Source organism: Arvicola amphibius, chromosome 17 (genome assembly GCF_903992535.2).
Source record: "Arvicola amphibius chromosome 17, mArvAmp1.2, whole genome shotgun sequence".
Lineage (NCBI taxonomy): Eukaryota > Metazoa > Chordata > Mammalia > Rodentia > Cricetidae > Arvicola > Arvicola amphibius.
Genome location: NC_052063.2, coordinates 29,953,692 through 29,972,951, shown reverse-complemented (window position 1 = coordinate 29,972,951; position 19,260 = coordinate 29,953,692). Strand labels below are relative to the sequence as shown.

The following is a 19,260-nucleotide window of genomic DNA, read 5'->3' as shown; positions in this document are numbered from 1 at the left end:
CTAGAACCTCGACCTTCCCATCACCTTTTGTGGCCTATTTGAGAGTTCAGACCGGGATTTATGACAAATTTGGTGTACTAGACCTTTCCCGAGGCATATCTAATTTCTTGCTACCACTTAGACTACAGCCAAGCCCTCTCCCTGAGCACACTGCATTCTGTAGATGTTCCCTTGGAAAAGAGAACTGTGCATGCACACCTCTGATGCCATTTAAAGGTAAAGACTGAGCAGCAAGGTGACCCCACGTTGGCAGACGGAGAATCCCCAAGCTCTAAAATGATGAACTTAGTGCACATCCGTCTCCTTGGGAGACTTGCCTCTCCTGCCTTCCTGGTACAATTAAGGGGAAGAAAATCAATGTGCCAAGAGTACATTTTGTAGAAGTTAGTGACTTAGAAGTTGGACTATTTTTAAGTGGTTCATAATACGAGCACGCCTTGTGTACCAGACTATGTATTTTCTTATAAGGCTAAAATAAACTATTTGAGCATAGTGGGCTAAGTAAGACATGATTACTGAAAACAACAGTCTAGAAAAACATTTAAAGATCTTACCCTTGTTTGCTGCAATATACATTTTCATGTATTCGAACTAGTATAATCTATTGCATCATCTTGAATATTTTGCATATATCCAGTGCATGCTTGCATAATTATACAGTGGGGATTATGGTATGGTAAACATGCTTAGAAGTTCTGTCATACAGACAGGTAAGCAAGAGTCATCATTTTCAACACAGTGGTTTAAGTTTCCCAGTACCCAATAAATCTTAAATTCTTCCATTCCTAACTAGAAGGAATTCTTAGCAGCACACTGAGCTATTTTCCTCTCTTCTAAATGCATCCATTTGCCACATAGATCCTTCTAGATTGCTGCAAATATAAGGAGGAGTGGTATATTATTTAACCTCAGAAAACTTATAATAAAATAATGCTCTTTAAATGGGAGTAGTGGGCAGTTTGTAGGGCATGCTGGAGCATGCCTGAGGCCAGCAGCACAGAGAGCAAGCAGTGCTAATATACTCGTGTGCTCCATTTCACGTGCAGACTCAGGTGCTTTTCTCAAGGTTGCAAGCCTCTAACTGTTACGGTGCACAGCTGTACTTCTAAAACTCTTGAAGGATTACTGCTCCCTTTCTGTTGGCTGTTTTTATTTTCATGATGGGATCAAAGGAATTTATGAGACCTCAGGTCTTTAATTTCCATCTGCTGTATTCCTCATCGTCTCCAACATTTATATCATGGGTAACATCAAGTAAAGATAAATAGAATGCTGGAGTGACCCAGGGTGCTATCGCACGGAGATGAAAGCATTCTCCTTCTGCTTTGTAGTAGCAGATAACTTTGGATGTTGTTGTTTTTAATATATATGTATATATATTACAACACTACTTGTATTTAAGCATTTACACTAGTGGGATAGTGGGATATCTTCTTTTAAAAAACTTAGCCCTATAAGTGTTATTTTCTCATTAATTAATTAGTCAATTGATCGATTTTTTAACCCTATAAGTGTTATTTTCTCATTAATGAATTAGTTAATTGATCGATTTTTTTGGGACTGGGTGACTCTGAGGTGTCACTCTATAACCCATGCCGGGACTACAAGTATGTGTTATTATAAGTGTTTATTATTGTCCCACCAAGACCAGTTTTCATTTTGGGTCTTAGGTATGTTCCCATGTGAATTCTGCGGAAGTTTTCTTAGTGTTGGTTAACAGCATCTTCATGGGTAAACTAATAAGCACAGTAGTCGCAAAGCATTTCGCATCACGACGAAGCAACAAACTAGCATGTCACTGGCGCGATCTCGGGTGAGATAACGGGAAGGATTCAAACATGGAAGATGCTCTTTCCGTTGTTCGGTTAGTTCACACGGTGGCTTGTCAAAAGGAGACTGATGATGCTGCAGTAATCACTAATTATTAAAATAATAATCACTAATTATTAAATCTCAAGGCCAGTCTGTTTATCATACCGTTTCTAACGTGGGTACTTCTCTCAGACTCTGTGGATGTGTGTGTGCGCTCACGTGTATAAGTGCTCATGCACATATGCCACAGCATGCATGTGGAGGTCAGAGGTCAATCTTGAGCACTGGCCCTCACCTTCGACTTTATTTGAGACAGTGTACACCAGGCTAGCTGGCTCTCAAGCTTCAGTCTTGCTGCAGGAACATTGGGATTACAGCTGTGTACTTCTGGGTCTATTTTCACGTGGGTGTTGGGTGACTTGAACTCAGATCCTTATGCTTGCATGGCAAGTGCTTTAGCCACTGACCCGTCTCCCTGTTCTTCTCTCAGAGTTTCGGGAGGCCTTTCACCCTAAGTCTTGACTCTGAAGGGTTTTTGGTTTTGGTTTTGTATTTCGGTATATTCTATGCAAAACCAGAGGGCAGAACGTCAGCACTGATTTGGTATTGAATTTATGAAACAGATTTTTGTAAACAGTCTTTTAGATCTGACTGAGTAGAGACAGACAGGCCTCCTGGATATTCCTTAGACAGGCGGGTCTGCTGGAGCTTCCTCTAGAGCAGTGGTTCTCAACCTTCCTGACGCTGCAAGCCTTTAATACAGTTCCTCAGGTTGTGCCGACCCCCACCAGAGAATTATTTTCATGACCACTTCGTAACTGTAATTTTGCTACTGTTATGAATCGCCATGTAAATGTCTGATACACGACCCCTGGTGGGGGGGTCATGACCCACAGGTTGAGAACTGCTGCACTGGAATAAAATAATATGGCACCAGATGACGTGAGATTCTGACCTGTCCTTCCCCAGCCACCCCGGTGCCATCTCCCCATCTCCTTTATGACACCACCCTCAGCCCCCTTTCTAGGCCAGCCCTAGCTCCTTGCCACTGTCCCTGGGCTTCATGCCTTTGGATGCCGTCTAACCTGTCCCCTCCCCTGCTTCTTCCTTTCTCTAGCAACTGGCACACAATTTACTACATAGTAGGAATCTGGAAAAAAATTACCTGGATGAACGAGTGAATGCATTGTGAAGGCACAAGTACATACATGGCAGAAATTTGTATTTCAGATTCCAGAAGGCATTTTATTATATATAGCTAGTATACAGGAAGAAAGCCTATGGTTTGAATATGCTCCTTAATACTGAGAACAAAGAAAATTCTTTTCCATGTGGAAACGGATATTGTGTGAACGTGAGAGTCATTCATTTCTAACTGTGTTGCATGTGAGCACAAAAATTTCCCAGGCTGCCCTTGTGTGGTACTTTGGCTCAGTGTTCAAGGGCATTTCCTTGATTTTTAGAATTTCTGGCTCGTGGGAACTCTGACTATAAGTCTAAAAAGGTGATATAAAAATATAAGCCAAATTTGAGTTCTGAATTAAATGTGCTTGGACTATACACCTCAACCTGTGGGTCCAGATCCCTGTTGGCCAATTTGTAACCATGAAAATACATCCTGCATATCAGCTATTTACGTTGTGATTTGTAACGATACAAAAATTACAGTTACGAAGTCGCAAAGAAAATAATTGTATGGATGGGGGTCACTGCGATATGAAGAACTGTATTACAGGGTCGCAACCTTAGGTCTCAACCTTAGTTGAGAACTGCCTTAAACAGATTATGTTAAAAAATTTTCTTCATCCAAGAAAGAAGAAAATTTTCTTCACAGGCAATCATCAGCAAGGACACATGAGCCAGCCTGGGCTACTAAAATATCGTGCCTCCTGGTCAGTTGTCGTTAGGGTTAGGGTTAGGGTTAGGGTTAGGGTTAGTTTGAGAACAGATATGGTAGCCAAGCACAGTGAACCACAGTTAAGCCTGCACTTGAGTTAGACAAGTTGGAAAGAATTCTGTGCACTTCCCGCGGGAACAGGCAGGCTATAAGCCTGGAGCCACCAGCAGCTATCTTGTCCTCTTGCCATAGCCTGCCTGAAAACTGAGCCTTGGTTGAGAGGCCCAGGATGGAGAGAGAGACAGAAGGCAACAATGAGCCCATCATCACATTCCTCGAACCTCTCTGAGCCATTCCCAAAGTCTGGGTATTTTCTGGGCAGGACCCGATAGGTCCCTTTTTGTGTTTCCATGGTTTGAGTTTGGTTTTCTGTCATAGGTGATTAGAAACAGTTAAGTGCTGTAATCACAGGAAGGACTTGCAGTCCTGGCTCACACAAGGCAAGTCTGGGAAGGCCCGACTTCCCGTAGCCAGTATTCCTGCAGGGAGATTCTCTGGAGTGTGAGGTTTCCCTTTAAGGGCCCTTATTCATGCAGACAAGCAAGATCAGGTGAGTGGCTACCTAATGGTTTCTTTGCTTAGCCGGTTCCAGAGGAGTTCGGCTGGACCTCTCCTGGAAGCCTCCCTCATGCTGGCTCTCCCTTGCGCCATTACTCACCAGGCCAGTAAGTCGGCCATTTTGATTAGAGGCCTTCTCCCCAACAAATGATATTTTTTTGACTACAGTTTTAAATATTATATCTCCGTCGTTTTTCTCATTTCTTTTATTTTCTGTCCCTACAGTTAATTTAATATGAATATGAACTTAGTTCTATTTATTTTTCCTGTGTTTCAGTTTGAGACCCATAAATCAAAGGCCTGACTAACTCATAATAATAATAATAATAATAATAATAATAATAATAGAATTCTGTTACCACATCTACAGTATCTTATAGTTACAGTATAATTTACTAGTCCCGATTATCTGTCAGGGCAAGCATTGTCTCAAAGATCTTGTCAATCTATGTTTCCAAATTTAGGAATAGGAGAAAGACATCTTACTACTTTTTGAAGAACATAGACATTTACTTAGCCATTTGCAAGGTTATGATCAGAGCAAATATGTGGATCAAATAAAATTCTTGTGTCCCCTTCAATCATTTTAACCATGATACAGAAACAACTAAATGGACATTAGGAATGAGGCGTATGGAGTCAAACAGAATAATCAGAGATTCCCAGGCTCTGGCCAGGGTATTGGTGGTCTCTGCTCCACACGTCAGAGCTTCAAACACTTTGTGCTCCTCCATGTAGGAAGTTGGGGAAAGCACAAAGCCTATTTAATCATCTAAAAGTGAACTCACAGAAAAACACGTTACTTGATTTTCCAAACTGAGAAGGTTGTTAGGTGACCATGAACTCTGTGACTGAAAAACTTGCTAAGTGACCATGAACTGTGACCAAGAAGAAGCTGGGAAGGTCAACAGGGGCCAGTAGCAGGCAACTGCCCTTCATCAAGGCTGAGCAATAGGCTGGGGCAAGGAGGACCATAATGGCCTGGAAGGATGGGTGGGTCCAGCCTCGGAAGCAAGCCTGTCTTACCGTGGGCATCCTTCTCTAGGCTGGTGGGCACCTACAGGAGTCTCCAGGTGCATGACTCTCTCTCATAGCTCATCACAGCTCCTGACAACCCACTTTCAGGCATCCCTTGCTTTGGCTTTTGAAGGGCTTTGAGCTTCAGACACCCCTTTTGAAGGAGAGTGCCACAAACCGTTACTTATGAGGATTTGGAGTCGTCTGACCAGGAGTAAAGTTTTACAGGATAGAGGTTAGACATCTAACGTGGGGAGTCAGGAGCCAGGACAGTGCTGGAGCAGAGGAGAGGGTACACCGGCAACAATGGGACATGCACTTGCTTCACAACCACAAGACTTGTACAGGATAAAGCCAGCCTGAATTCCAGCACAAATGAAGGGAAGGTGTGTTTTAAGGCCCTTCCCCCTATACTATTGAGCTGGGAGAGAGAGACTCATTTTTTTTTTTTTGAAGCTGTGGCCACTGACAGGTTTCCCATGTCTACTGTGTATATTGGCAGCGTTAATTAGATGTTGAAGGGAAGGGGGTGGGGGGGAGCAGAAGGAGAGAGAAAGAAAAAGAAATAATAATTAGGCTGGGAGATAGAGTTTTGGGGCGACATTGGGGGGAAGTCGGAGAGGAAAATGGAAGGTGGATATGATCATATTTCATTGAACATATGTGTGGAACTCAGCTTAGAGATGGCCTCCAAGGTCATTCACATCTGCCCCAGAAATGTGTATAAATGTGGGTAAAGGTACCTGCTGTGTAAGCCAGATGACCTGAGTGACCCTGAAAACCCACACAGAGGTGGATTGAGAGAACCGACTGTACCAAGTTACCCTCTGACCTCCGTGTGCATAACACGGCTCATGCCTCCTCTGTCATATACACAGGCATACTTACACACACATCATACATTTTTAAATGTCCTCCTAAATATCAAAGATTAAAAAAACAACAACAACATGCTTACCCCATTTGGATTGTTGAGCCCAGAAATGAGGGTATGCAATAATCAGCCGCTGCCAGTGTGTATGGGGGCCGAGCGGCAGAGTCGTCCCAGTAAATATCCTTCTTCATCTTGGGCAAGCTCATGTACATTTCATCCACAGCTAAGAGGGAGACCTAAAACCGTTGTCGTATTGTTAGACCAGCTTAGATGGGAGGGGTTTGTGGCAGGCGGAAGCAAGTTTGAGAACGGGAGACTGAGCGAGGAGTATACGAAGGTCCAAAGACTGCCGTGCTACAATGAGGCTGCAGCAGGAACAAGTATGTGTTCTTCTCTGCTCAAAAACTCCGGACAATGGTGTAAGTGGAGTGTGGAGCTGTCCAGTCTTGGTGCACCTCCTGGTCACCCTTTGTCTACATGCCCTGGCCTGGAGCTTCATGTCATCATCTGCAAGGTTCCTGTCTCTTGGTTTCTCAGTGACAGTATTGCCTTGGTGGCTCCCTGGTAGCCGCTGTTCAACACCATAGAGCACAGAGAGGTGGACACTCTCAGTTCTCCCAGACAAACACACGCCTGTCTCCCACCACTTCTTGTATGCCCTATCTTCATCTTCTCTCTCTCTCTCCTTCCTTCCTTCTTTGAAACAGGCTCTCAGCATGTATCTCAGGCCACCCTTGAACTTGTGATTCTTCTTTCCCAGGCTCCCGAGTGCTGAAATTACAGACTACGCCACCAGGCCTGGCTAAAGTAGTGTATCAACAGACCTGTATCGCGGTGGCAACCTCTCTGTCTTGGCTTAGGTGGAGCGACAAATAAACCATTAAGCCTCTGGGAATCCAGTTTTGACAGAGAGAGAGAAACATTATGCTTCTTCCCCGACAGACTGGCAGGGCTTCAAACAGATGGACGGGATAAAGCCCTCAGACAGAGGTTCTGAAGGCAGCCCTCCCTAGAAAGCCTTCCCTCATACCTTTATGAGCCTTTATCAACAGCACTGTTTCGGAGTAAGGGGCTTCAATCATGACTGCAGATGTGAGGAAGAAACCAGTGCAGCCTCGGCTCCCACCCCACACAACTGATTACTGGGGTCTGGTGGGTTATGTTTAGGAATTCACAGTGGATTATGTCTGGATACCATTTTATGTCACTGTTAATCTCTCCCAATGACAAATCAAAGTAGGTAAGAAAATGAATTATAATATCGCTCTGTACTATACGGAAGAGGACAGACGATGTCAACAAAAATTCACAGAGAAAATCATCTTGACATAATGGCGCTGGAAGTAAGATCCAGGACATTTTAGGTTCCAAAAGACACAATGCAGTGCATGGTCAGGCTTCTTCCATGATCGGCTAAAGATCTCAAGTCCAGGGCTGGAGAGATGGCTCAGAGGTTAAGAGCATTGCCTGCTCTTCTAAAGGTCCTGAGTTCAATTCCCAGCAACCACATGGTGGCTCACAACCATCTGTAATGGGGTCTGGTGCCCTCTTCTGGCCTTCAGGCATACACACAGGGAGAATATTATATACATAATAAATAAATAAATATTTTTTTAAAAAAAGATATCAGGTCCAGAGTTGGGCAGAGGTGGTGCATGCCTTTAATCCCAGTACTCGGGAGTCAGAGGCAGGTAGATCTCTGTGAGTTCGAGGCCAACCTGGTCTACAGAGGAAGTTCCTGGACAAGCTACACAGAGAAACCCTGTCTCGAAAAACCAAACCAAACCAACCAACCAAACAACAACAACAAAAAAACCCTTCACGTCCAGGAGCCTGTACCCAGAATCTATTTACATGTGATTTATCGTTATTGTTCACAAAGGACAGAAACATTCCTCACCTGCAGATTTCTGTCAATGCACCAGTTTGTTTCAAAATCGTCATCGTCTTCTCCAAAAGGGTTGATGAGTTGCTCAGCCACCTGCAGTGGAGAACACAGTGCGTGTGAAGACAGAGAAGGAATTTGAGGTTGGCCCCTGCTTCAGGTGTCCCTTCCCTGTCACTCTTGTAATATGCATCCTCCAGGGCAGCGGGCTGCTCTCCAGATGTTGATCACCCAGCAAGCCCTTTTCACGGGCATGCTCTGCAGATGGACCTGTCTGTTCATCTGGACAGCGCTGCCCTACCCCAGGGAAGCCAGGAGCTTCGTGGAGTCAAAGGAAACTGAGTACTAAAGGCCATTAACTACGTGCAAGGCATGTATTATATCGTCTGAGCTTTGGAGCAGCCTTAAAGGCCCAGTTGATAACATGAGGTCAAGTGACAATGAAAGACAAAATGATGAGACATGAACAATTATGTCACAATAGTCAGCTACGGACCAGTGAAGTGACTGCACCCGAGAGCTGGAACTGGAGGCTAGTCTAGTTTCACATTAAAGATTCACTCTTACCTAATAGTTCTGTTCTCCTTTGAACCATTTAGCCGCTTTCTGACCGTGACATCTAACATTTGCTCTTTACTAAATATCCATACCATGTTTTTGGATGGAATAGCCATTTAAATGAGAGGCTTAGATATCAAATATAACCTCTTTGAACAATTTTCTTTATTTTTTTTTTTACTTGTGAATGTGTGTGTATATGTGTGTGTGTGGGGGGGGGGGTGTATTGGTTCCAGATGGGAAGAAAAATTTTAAGTGCACAAAATAAAGGTATGGTTTGATTAGTTTCTAGATCCTGAGACCATTTGGTGAAAACTCTACCTGTTTGGGGTTGGGGAGATGTCTCAGTGGGTAAGGGTGCTTAAGCAGCAAACAAAGGGGCCTGAGTTCAAAACCCTAGCACCCAGGTGAAAAGCCAGGCATGGGTGAGCATGTCTGTAACACCAGGAATGTAGGGATGGATACAGGTAGACTCTGAGAGTTCCTGGCCCAGGTAGCCTAGTGAAATGATAAGCTTCCTATAGAGTGAAAAACCCTGTCTCAAGGCAATAGGGGAGGGTGGGAGGGAGGGAGGAAGAAGAGGAAGAGGAAGAGGAAGAAGAGGAAGAAGAAGAAGAAGAGGAAGAAGAAGAAGAAGAGGAAGAAGAAGAAGAAGAAGAAGAAGAAGAAGAAGAAGAAGAAGAAGAAGAAGAAGAAGAAGAAGAAGAAGAAGAAGAAGAAGAAGAAGAAGAAAGGGAAGAGGGAAGAGAGAAGAGAGAGGTGAGAAGGAAGAGAAGGAAGAAGAAGAGAAACTCTCAACTTTATGCTCTGGCCTGTACATACATTCAGAAGTGTATATACCCTGCAAACTCACACGTGTATCAAACACACACACACACACACACACACACACGTCACATGGAATTAAAAATAAAAACCAAAGGCACTTTACCCTCTTGGTTTTCAGGGTTTAAGTTAAACCACTTAGCTGCTATTTCCAACCTCCAGTGTGCATGACACTCACTCCGGAGATTCAACAGGACAGAAATTAGCAAGCAAAAAAAAAAAAAAAAAAGAAAGAAAGCAAACCTCACCTCCAATAAACCAGATACCTGGGTCCCTCCCCAGACACTCGCGCTTACTCAGAGCGAGGATGAGTCCAGGAGGCAGTAGGAGAGCTTAGTGCATGGCCAGGGTGCAGAACCAGAGAACTGCAGAGGGGCTAGCTTGGGTACAGGAGTCCTGCATTAGTAAGCCTCCTGGCAGTAGCTTTGGAAGTCCTTCATTGTGTGGTGACAGGCTATCTTCCTTTCCTTGCCTGAGGTTTTGCTTAAATTAAATAGGCCATTGTTTTAGTCATGAAAATATTTTTGTTATGTTCATACTTTTCACATTTATAGCATCAGTCTTGTGTATATTATTGCAGCCTGTATTTAGAAGTCATGACACATCTGTGTATTGAATATGTCACAAAGATGACTTTACTGGAGGACACCATTTGCAGTAAGAAAAGTCAAGGTGTATTTTCTACACTTTGGATAGAGCTGTTCTTTGCAAATGGAAACACAGTCCACTCGCGTGGGAACTGCACTTTTATCACGCGGGCTTATCTTGAACAGGTCACACTTGTGTTTTTTCATATTTGGCCTTTAAAAATCAGTTTACAGCCGGGCAGTGGTGGCACACGCCTTTAATCCCAGCACTCGGGAGGCAGAGGCAGGTGGATCTCTGTGAGTTTGAGACCAGCCTGGCCTACAAGAGCTAGCTCCAGGACAGGCTCTAAAGCTACAGGAAGAAAAAAAGAAAAGAGGGGGAAAAAAAAAAGAAAACAGTTTCTAGAGGGAAAGAATTTAGACACTTCACCAAAAAAAGAGCCATGAACCTCTTTATGGCTCAGCCAAGCATTTAATACGCAAACAAAGCAGTCAGACAGTTACAAAGTTCAGCAGGACAAAGAGGGAAGAGACAAAACAAGCCAGAAAGGAACTGCATGACAGGAGAGTCGGGCATTTGGATCAACTGTGGCGATTGTATGCTGATAAAGTAAAGCCCACCTTTCCCTCTGAGAGAGCCAGCCATCTCTCTTGCTCTTTCTCACTCTGAGAAAGCAGGGAAAGAATCCGAATCACTGTCATCTGCTTAAAAATATTTTTGCCAGCCGGGCGGTGGTGGCGCACGCCTTTAATCCCAGCACTCGGGAGGCAGAGGCAGGTGGATCTCTTTGAGTTCGAGGCCAGCCTGGTCTACAAGAGCTAGTTCCAGGACAGGCTCTAAAAAAGCTGCAGAGAAACCCTGTCTCGAAAAACCAAAAAGAAAAAGATATTTTTTGCCATTTAAAGGACATGCTGTTCGACATTGGAGTATAACTTAAAGTGCCAACATACTTATGAAGCGTCGAACCAACAAGAGAACCAGTATTTGCAGGGGAATGTGTCCCAACCCAAAGGCCTGACCGCGGGTGGTTGTTTGGAAGGTCAAGTGGTTGGAAATTCTGTTTTGTTAGACTCCTTGAAAGTATTACTGGATTTCACTTTACTTAAGGAAACTGTTGCTTTTAACTTTTTTTCCCTGTCACATACTTCAAGGGATGGAGAGTCAAGCTTCTGATATACACTCACTTACATCTCAAGAGGCTTGGGATTGGTGGGGGTCAGGGGAACAAACACAGTTCCATACCTGTGTCTGGATGAGCTGTTCTCACGGCTCCGGCATGCTTTTAGATTCCTGGTAAACTACATGTCATTGTTAATCCTGTTGTTTCTGCTTTTAATCCCGATGAGCTTCTTTTTTTTTGAAAATGGAATGTAGTTAATGTGTGGGACAGCTAGTGGAACTCAGGGGATTGCTTATGATTCACGGAGTGGAGCAGAATTGGGTTTCTATTACGGTATTAAAGCTCAGGTCTGCTCCCATAGGCTGTTTCCCCCGTCGTTTCCTCTGCCCAGTTGTGCCTAAAAACCAGCATAGGTGCAGCTATTACTTTAATTACATTACTTCAGCCTAATGGGTGCACACAGAGACTTGAAGAAAAATCAATATCTGTGAGAGAAATGCCCTTCGCATCTCTTTACGTGATGAACTGCTGCACCCCAGCCTCTCTACCCAGAACTTTAACCTTGATGGAGAAGCAACCACATCTCTGAGCTATTACACACCACGTCTACCTTTGAGTTATGCATGAATGATTTGCCAAAGACTCAACAGAGGAGAGTTTGGAACAAGGGGGGGTTCCAGAGTGCCTTGGGCACCAGGACTGTGGACTACCTTGAGCCATCCCGCGTAGAAGAAGAACTGCAGGAGGGTGAAGATCGGAATGTACAGATCTAAGTCATGCCCCGCATAGCCTTTGGTGGGATCCAGGAACTGCCGTCCAATGAGGCACGCGAAGAAGAACGTGTAGACCGCGAGGGTGACAACCTGGGACAGAGGGAGACCCGAGGGAGGGGTCAGCGCTAGCTGCCCACAGAAACTGCCTGTGAAGTGGGCAGGTGGGGGTGAAAGCCACATGCATGGGATGTGGGGTGATAACTCGGTCAACAAAGTACTTGTAGCACACGCATGGGCACCCGAGTCCAATTAGAAGCACCCATATAAAATGACAGGAGTGGTGGCTTGTTCCTGTTACCACAATTCTGGGGAAGGGGTGAAGATAAGTAGATCCCGGGGCCTCACTGGCCGGCAAGTTTAAATGAAAGATGGCAAGGTACAGGTCTCAGTTAGCAATCTTATCTCGAAATAAATAAGTAAAGAAAGTGGATGGCTCCAGAGGAATGACACCCAAGATTGACCTCAGATTCCCACCTTCTGGTCCCCGCCACCACCACAATCACATGCACAGTATTTGGTACCTGTGTGTAAACCAGCGGAATGCCAACCCAGTCGTAGCCAAATAAGAGGCTGCACCAGGAGCGGTACCGATTCATCTCCTAAGCCCAAAACATGAAAACACACTTTACTCAAACGATGACCACACTTATAAACATGAGCTGGGATTCAGAACCCGGGCAGACTATTGATGAACATGGAAGTTAATGCTAAGGCCAACTTTGTAAGCTGTCCCCAAGGCTCCTGTGAAAAGAAAGTCCCGAGAATGAAAAAGGAAAGGAAGCCAGGCTTTTTAATCCCAGCACTCGGGAGGCAGACACAGGCGGATCTCTGTGAGTTTGAGGCCAGCCTGCTCTACAGAGTGAGTTTCAAAACAGGCTCCAAAGCTACACAGAGAAGCCCTGTATCAAAAAAATAAAACAACAACAACAACAACAGGAAAAAGAAAAAGAAAAAAGAAAATGATACCATGGAGCAGTTTGTAAAAAGGAAAGAAAAATGATGAGGACATTTGGATATAATTTTATAAATATAAAAATACAAATATTTCTATAAGTATTTTTACAAATCTTCTTAAGAAAAGGTAGAATGTTATAAGGATAAACTTGTTTTTCTAATCCACACCCTTCAACGTATAGACTGGCCCCAAGTGTTCAAAAGGAGCTAAGAAGGTTAATATTTTAAATAAGTAATTACTGGTTATTTTGGTATAAATTTGGCAAGCATTTTTTCCATCTCCTTAAAAACATTCTTATGACAGATATTAGAAAAGACATATGAATACATGCTAAGCCTTCTGCCCAGCAAACTGGGACTTTAAAATGCTCCTATCGACAGAAAATCTATCTGTAACAGGGAGGATGGAGAGTCATTGATCTCTTGCCTTATCCATATGAGACTAAAATCTAATATTACTTCAGTTTGAAAACCATTTACTCATTTTAGCCTCATCCAAGCCAGAGACCATCAGAGCTGTCACAGCAGATTTTCCATGTATACATTTCTCTGATGAATCCCGAGACCTTTCTCTTTAATTGTTTTTATTGAGCTATACATTTCCCCCTGCTCTCCTCCCTTCCTCTCTCCTTCTACCTTCTCCCGTGACCCTCACGCTCCCAATTTACTCAGGCGATCTTGTCTTTTATTCAGCAAGACATTGTTTCGTTCCCTGGAGCAACAGAGAGGCTGATTTAAGGTTAGATTATTCAAATCTGGGGGGGGGGGGGAAGGTTGAAGTTTATTCTTCCTTAGGATTTTATTCTGGGTGCCGGTGGTTCATCCCATCACCAAGAAAGAAAACTAAGAATTTTAATCTAGAATCCTTACTCAAGTGATCGCAAAGGCCCGTGGGCAATGTGCCTCTTCAGAGTCTTTGGCAATCCTGGCTTTACCGTTTTCCTACAAGCCTTTCATAGAACATGCTGTGCCGACAGTAGACGCTTCCAAGGAGCCTGAGCTCATCTTGCTCACTCTCTGTTCTGCACACTGTGGGGTTTCCCACCGGCTTCCTAGCTCCGAGGAATCTGGGTGGGGTTTCCCACTGTCTCCCTAGCTCCTCAGAATCTGGACTGACGAGAGCAAACCTCTGGTCTGACCTCTTACATCCAGGGTCCTGGAGTTCTAATTAGCATCTTCTCGTGGCTTACTAAATACTTACGGTCATCAATGATTGAAGGTCGACGCTGTCCCTGATTCTACCTTCATTCCGGGCTTTGGTGGCAAGATTTCCAAACCAAATAAAGGGGACCCAGTATTTCAGATGTGGTGATTTGAGGTGGTCGAACAATTTCCTTTCGTCTGCTGTCATAAAACCTTTACACAAAATAACAATAGGGATGTTATACACACTTAGTTAAGCCTAATGCATTACCATAATTTTAGTATTCTATGTAAGCATACTGGGGTAGCGGAGGGTGCTAAAGAAATATTCTTGTCTCCAGTCATTTATATTTCTGCTAGAGATGAAGAGTTTTGCACACGAGTTGTGTGCATGTACATACACAAATTGCATACACATTATATTTCCACATATGAAGCAACGCATCATCTTGGCAATCTGACGGTAAAGGTAGGAAAGGGGACACATGAGTCTGGGACATAGATTCTTAAAATGTGAGGCACAGCCCCCTTTGGGGTCACATAGCTGAATGTGGGTTGTGAACTATTGGTAATGGATTTTTGAATATACAATGACCAGAAATTAATTCAAGATCAAACATATAATGAATCCAAGGTGTTACTAGCCGCATATAAAGTGACTCACTGTGCCTTTTTTTGTTTGTTTGTTTGTTTTGTTTTTCAAGACAGGGTTTCTCTGTAGCTTTGGAGTCTGTTCTGGAACTAGCTCTTGTAGACCAGGATGGCCTCGAACTCACAGAGATCCGCCTGCCTCTGCCTCCCGAGTGCTGGGATTAAAGGCGTGCGCCACCATCGCCCAGCATTCAACATAACTTTTTGCCACACAACAGCAACAGATGCGGCCTCAAGCATCTAGGCTCAGCGTTGAGACGATTTTATGCTAGAAGTGGCAATGCCTTCCATAGCCACATAGAGCATTCTGCTTTTATAGAAACATAATGGTTTAATTACAGAAAGCAAAAACAATATTTTCCTATTTGAACTAATTGTATTACACTAGAGTGTTTGATTTTAAAATTGCCATTTGAATTGTTGATTTGTTTCATTTTTTAAAATGTTAAATGAATTTGCCTCTGGATTAGTACAAGAATTTCCACAATTTCTGAGACGGCCCTAGACATACTTCTGCTGTTTTATGCTATGTATTTATTAAAAGTGGCATTCTAATTGATGATTACAGAATCAGAATATCAGTAACTCTGAAAACGCCGAAGATGTCAGGCACTACCAAATATTTGACCAATAATTAATTATGCGTATAAAAATAAGTAAGCACATCATCTCATTTGTATGCAGTTTTGCTTTTCTTTTAAAGAAAACAATTTTACTTTATCTATATGCGTGTTATCTGTGGGTATACATATGTGTAGATGCGAGTTTGCATGGTGGCCAGGTCCCCTGGAACTGTAGTTACAAGTGCTTTGTGAGCCACCCTTTGTGGGTGCTGGCACCTCAGCTCTGGTTCTTTTATACATAGCAGCAAAGTGCTCTTCGCCGTTGAACCATCTCTCCCACTTCCACCGTCATTTTTTTTTTTTTTTTTTTTTTGAGTCAGGGAGACATGTAGCCCAAACTGACCTCAAACTCCTCAAACTCACTATGGCGCTGATCCTCTGCCTCTCTGTCCCACATACCGAGGTTACAGGCGCGTGTCACTGTGGCTGTGTTTGTTTGTTTTTATGTGGTGCTGAGGGTCAAGCCCAGGGCTTTGGGCGCGTTAGGCAGGCGGTCCGGCCGAGCTATAGCTCTTGTTGATTTTCACCTTTCACCTTTAGGATTAATTCGTTCACTTGTAATAACAAGTCAAATTTGTGCACACCAGAAAACCGCACTGAAATAAATTTCTATTATAAAAGGTTCAAAATTAGATTTATTCATGTGTGTATGTGTGTTGGTGCCATGGCGTGTGTGGGGCTTAAAGAGCCACTTTCAGGGGTTAGCTTTCCCCTTCCACGGCTCCTGTGGATAAAACTCAGGTTGCCAGGATTGGTGGCAGAGGCATTTGATTTACCTGTTAGGCCATCATGTTATCCCAAGTAAATTTCTTTACAATTTATTTTCAGTAACTGTTTGCTGTTATACATATATTATAGCACCATATGCCTAAGTGGTCATAAAAATGTCTCCTGTATAAGGGAGTTGTTGAATGGAGAGCGTTTAAGAGTCCCAATCTAGGATATCTAGGGAAGTCTCTCCTTTACATTTTTATTTATTAATCTAAAATCTGCAGCAATAATACTTAAAATTGTGAGGGTTAAGACACTAAAATTTGAGAGCTTATATAGAGCTTGTAGCAAGAGTTGTGCACGATCCCCACGGCTGTGCGTCCTGCACCATCACATCCCCTTCTGCGCGATTCCCACGGCTGTGCCTCCCGCCTTCTCCATCAGCATCCTGCTCTATCACATCCCCTTCTGCAAAGCCATCTCTCATTCCTCCTTCTCCCTCCCAGGGATTTCTCTAATTTAACGCTTCCATGTGGCACTCTGTCTTGATGTGGAGTACATAAAAGTGATATTGTACATAAATGAAAGGCAAGGACCACATTTGTCTTTTTAGTCCCCACACTACTTTGCACAAATTTTTGAAACGTGTGTGTATAAAAATGCAATGAGCTTGGGTTTCCAGAGACCTCCCTGAGCCTCGGCGTTTTCCTCTGTAATAATATCTGCTTTACGACGATGATATTGGGGCTAGAACTCAGTGGTAGAGCGCTTGCCTATCATGTTGAAAGCCAGCATCGCACATCCGAAAGGCACGCAAGGAGAGGGGGGTGTTACCTGACATGCTAAACATACATGAAGAGTTTAGCACACTTAGTGCTAGGGAATAGTATATCTTTGATACTGTATCTGGGTTCCCCCTTCACTCCCTCTCTCCCCGCATAAGGAAAGAAGAGGAACAAGGAACATTGAAGGAGGGTCTATTCTTATTGTTTTTAATTATGTGTGTCCTTGCATGTGTGTGCGGGTGCCCTCCAAAACCAGAGGCGTCAGACTGGGTGTTGAGAACTGAGCTGGGGTCCTCCGCAAGAGCAGTGTGTGTCCTTAACTGCTCAGATGTCTCTGTAGTTTCCCTTTTCTTTTTCCCCGACAGGGTTTCTTAGTGTAGCCTTGGCTGTCCTGGAACTTGCTCTGTAGACCAGGCTGGCCATGAACTCACAGAGATCCGCCTGCCTCTGCCTCCTGAGTGCCGGGATTAAAGGTGTGCGCCACCACCGCCGGCCAGCTTCATTTTCTTAATACCTACTTATAAAGAAATGTACTTTAACAGCTTGCAGTTTATGCTTGATTTTTACCTTTCTTTTAAAACTAAAGGTTAATTAATTCAAGTGATAGAAATATCCTAGAAGGCCAAATGAATACTAGTGGGGAAAATAAGCCTTCCTTCTTCCCTAACCATGTTGTTTCTTTCCCTAGAGAAAATCGCTATGGTCAGTCTATTGTATAACTTGAGAGAGAAATCCCATGGATGTTTGTTAAACACAAATTATTGTAATTTACATACATATTTATGATTTACTTCTATTGTTATTTGTATATTAGAGATTTAAAAACTAATAGATAGAGGGCAAAATCACTATGTCAATGACTGCTCCCGACTAACATTAATAGTTGTTAGCAATGTTTTATTTAATTCCATTTTGAATAGACATTTAAGCTGTTTCTAATTTTTAACCACCATGGCCTCTTTATTGTGGCCCTAGGGATTAAACCTAGGGCAAGGGTTGTACCTCTTGAGCTAAATACCCAGCCCTGGTTCTAATGGTGTTTCTGAAAATCATGTTGACATGACTCGGCTTGTACACCTTTAACTCTTTCTAATGGCTCCTAAATGTTTTAATTTTGTGTGAGTTATATTTTCTGAATGAAAGGTTATTCATAAAACTCATTTTATTAGATACTCGTTTTGGCTTACTTTTGCCTCCAAAATGTAACCATTTGCTAATGGAATTCTGATGAGCTACTAATGAAGCTCCAATGAGAACCAACTTCGCCTTAATACAACACACTTACATCTTGGTCTGTAGTCTGCTTACACGTTTGGTTTTTCTGTTTCAAGTCAGTATCACCTCCTTAGCATGTAAGGCTGAAGAGGTGATGCTACAGAGAAATGTGTCACCGAAGAGGCAGTCACACTAGTTTGACAGTCATCGATTCCTTGAGTGGTGGGGTTCCCTAGGTCTCCTAGATCTGGTGCCATTTAGGCCAGTGTTCTCAAGAAGGAAGTCTCAGACAGAAGACCTTGCTCTCAGACTCGCTGCTGACCTCTAGCAAACTTGGGTTAGGGCCGGCCCTACTTGCGGGCAGTTCTTGAGTAAGGTCTGCTGTTACGGTGCCATGGATACTTGTAGAAAGGCCACCGCCTTCTCCCTCAGAGAGTCTGTCTCGACTGGCTTAGGTGGGATCAGTAGGGCCGCTCTAAATTTTCTTGGATGGTCTACCGAGCCGGGAACCAGGCAGTGGCATGCTTACAAAGACCTGAAGGGAATTCTAATGTGAAGATCACTGTCCAGCTGATTCAGTGTATGAATCAGACATAGTGATAGCTACAGAACTGATAATTACCTTCAGGACACTAGGCTCAAATTATATCCAGTTTACTTAGCTAAGGTTCTGCCCATGCCTAGGTGCTTCTTCTGGAAGTTAAAAAAGAAGCAAGGCCAATAATTTTGTTCTTGTGTCTCAATAAAACCCAAAGTTGTCACACGTGATGGGTATTCCTGGTTGCCAGCTTGACTATGTCTAGAAAAAACTCCAGTCCAGAAATGGAGGGCACACCTGTGAGAGATTTTCCGCTTGGTTTGAAGAGGCGAATCTACTTCTATTTCAAACCTTTGAGGTAGGAAGAAACACACCTTTGATCCAGATCTTGAAGCGGTGGTGGGGGGAGGGGGGGACATACTTTTAATACGGGCTCCACCTTCTGCTGGAAGTCTATATAAGAAGGTGGAAGAAGGAAGTTTTTGCACTTTGCCTGCTGCCCTCACCTTGCTAGCACATCCATCCCTTCACTGGCCTTGGGGCCTACTTCTTCGGGATTCCAGCATATGGAAGACCAGCTGAGACACCCAGGCTCGTGGGATCGAGCACCTAATAAGTTCTTGGATATTACATTCATAGCTAGCCATTGTTGGATTAGTTGGAATACAGACCATAAGTCATAAGTGTGTGTGTGTGTGTGTGTGTATACACACACACACACACACACACACAT

The 19,260-nt window shown here is 43.5% G+C and overlaps 1 protein-coding gene across 1 annotated transcript in view; it reads right to left on the bottom strand.

Annotated features, from left to right (window-relative positions):
• Positions 1–19,260, bottom strand: part of Best3 (bestrophin 3) — a 41,634-nt gene that overhangs the window by 7,913 nt on the left and 14,461 nt on the right. Inside the window, exons 4-8 of the mRNA XM_038315003.1 lie at positions 14,063–14,217; positions 12,429–12,506; positions 11,845–11,997; positions 8,059–8,139; positions 6,243–6,394 (exon numbers count right to left, since the gene is read on the bottom strand). Of these exons, the coding sequence (XP_038170931.1) occupies positions 6,243–6,394; positions 8,059–8,139; positions 11,845–11,997; positions 12,429–12,506; positions 14,063–14,217 (619 nt within the window). The remainder of the gene's footprint in view (positions 1–6,242; positions 6,395–8,058; positions 8,140–11,844; positions 11,998–12,428; positions 12,507–14,062; positions 14,218–19,260) is intronic.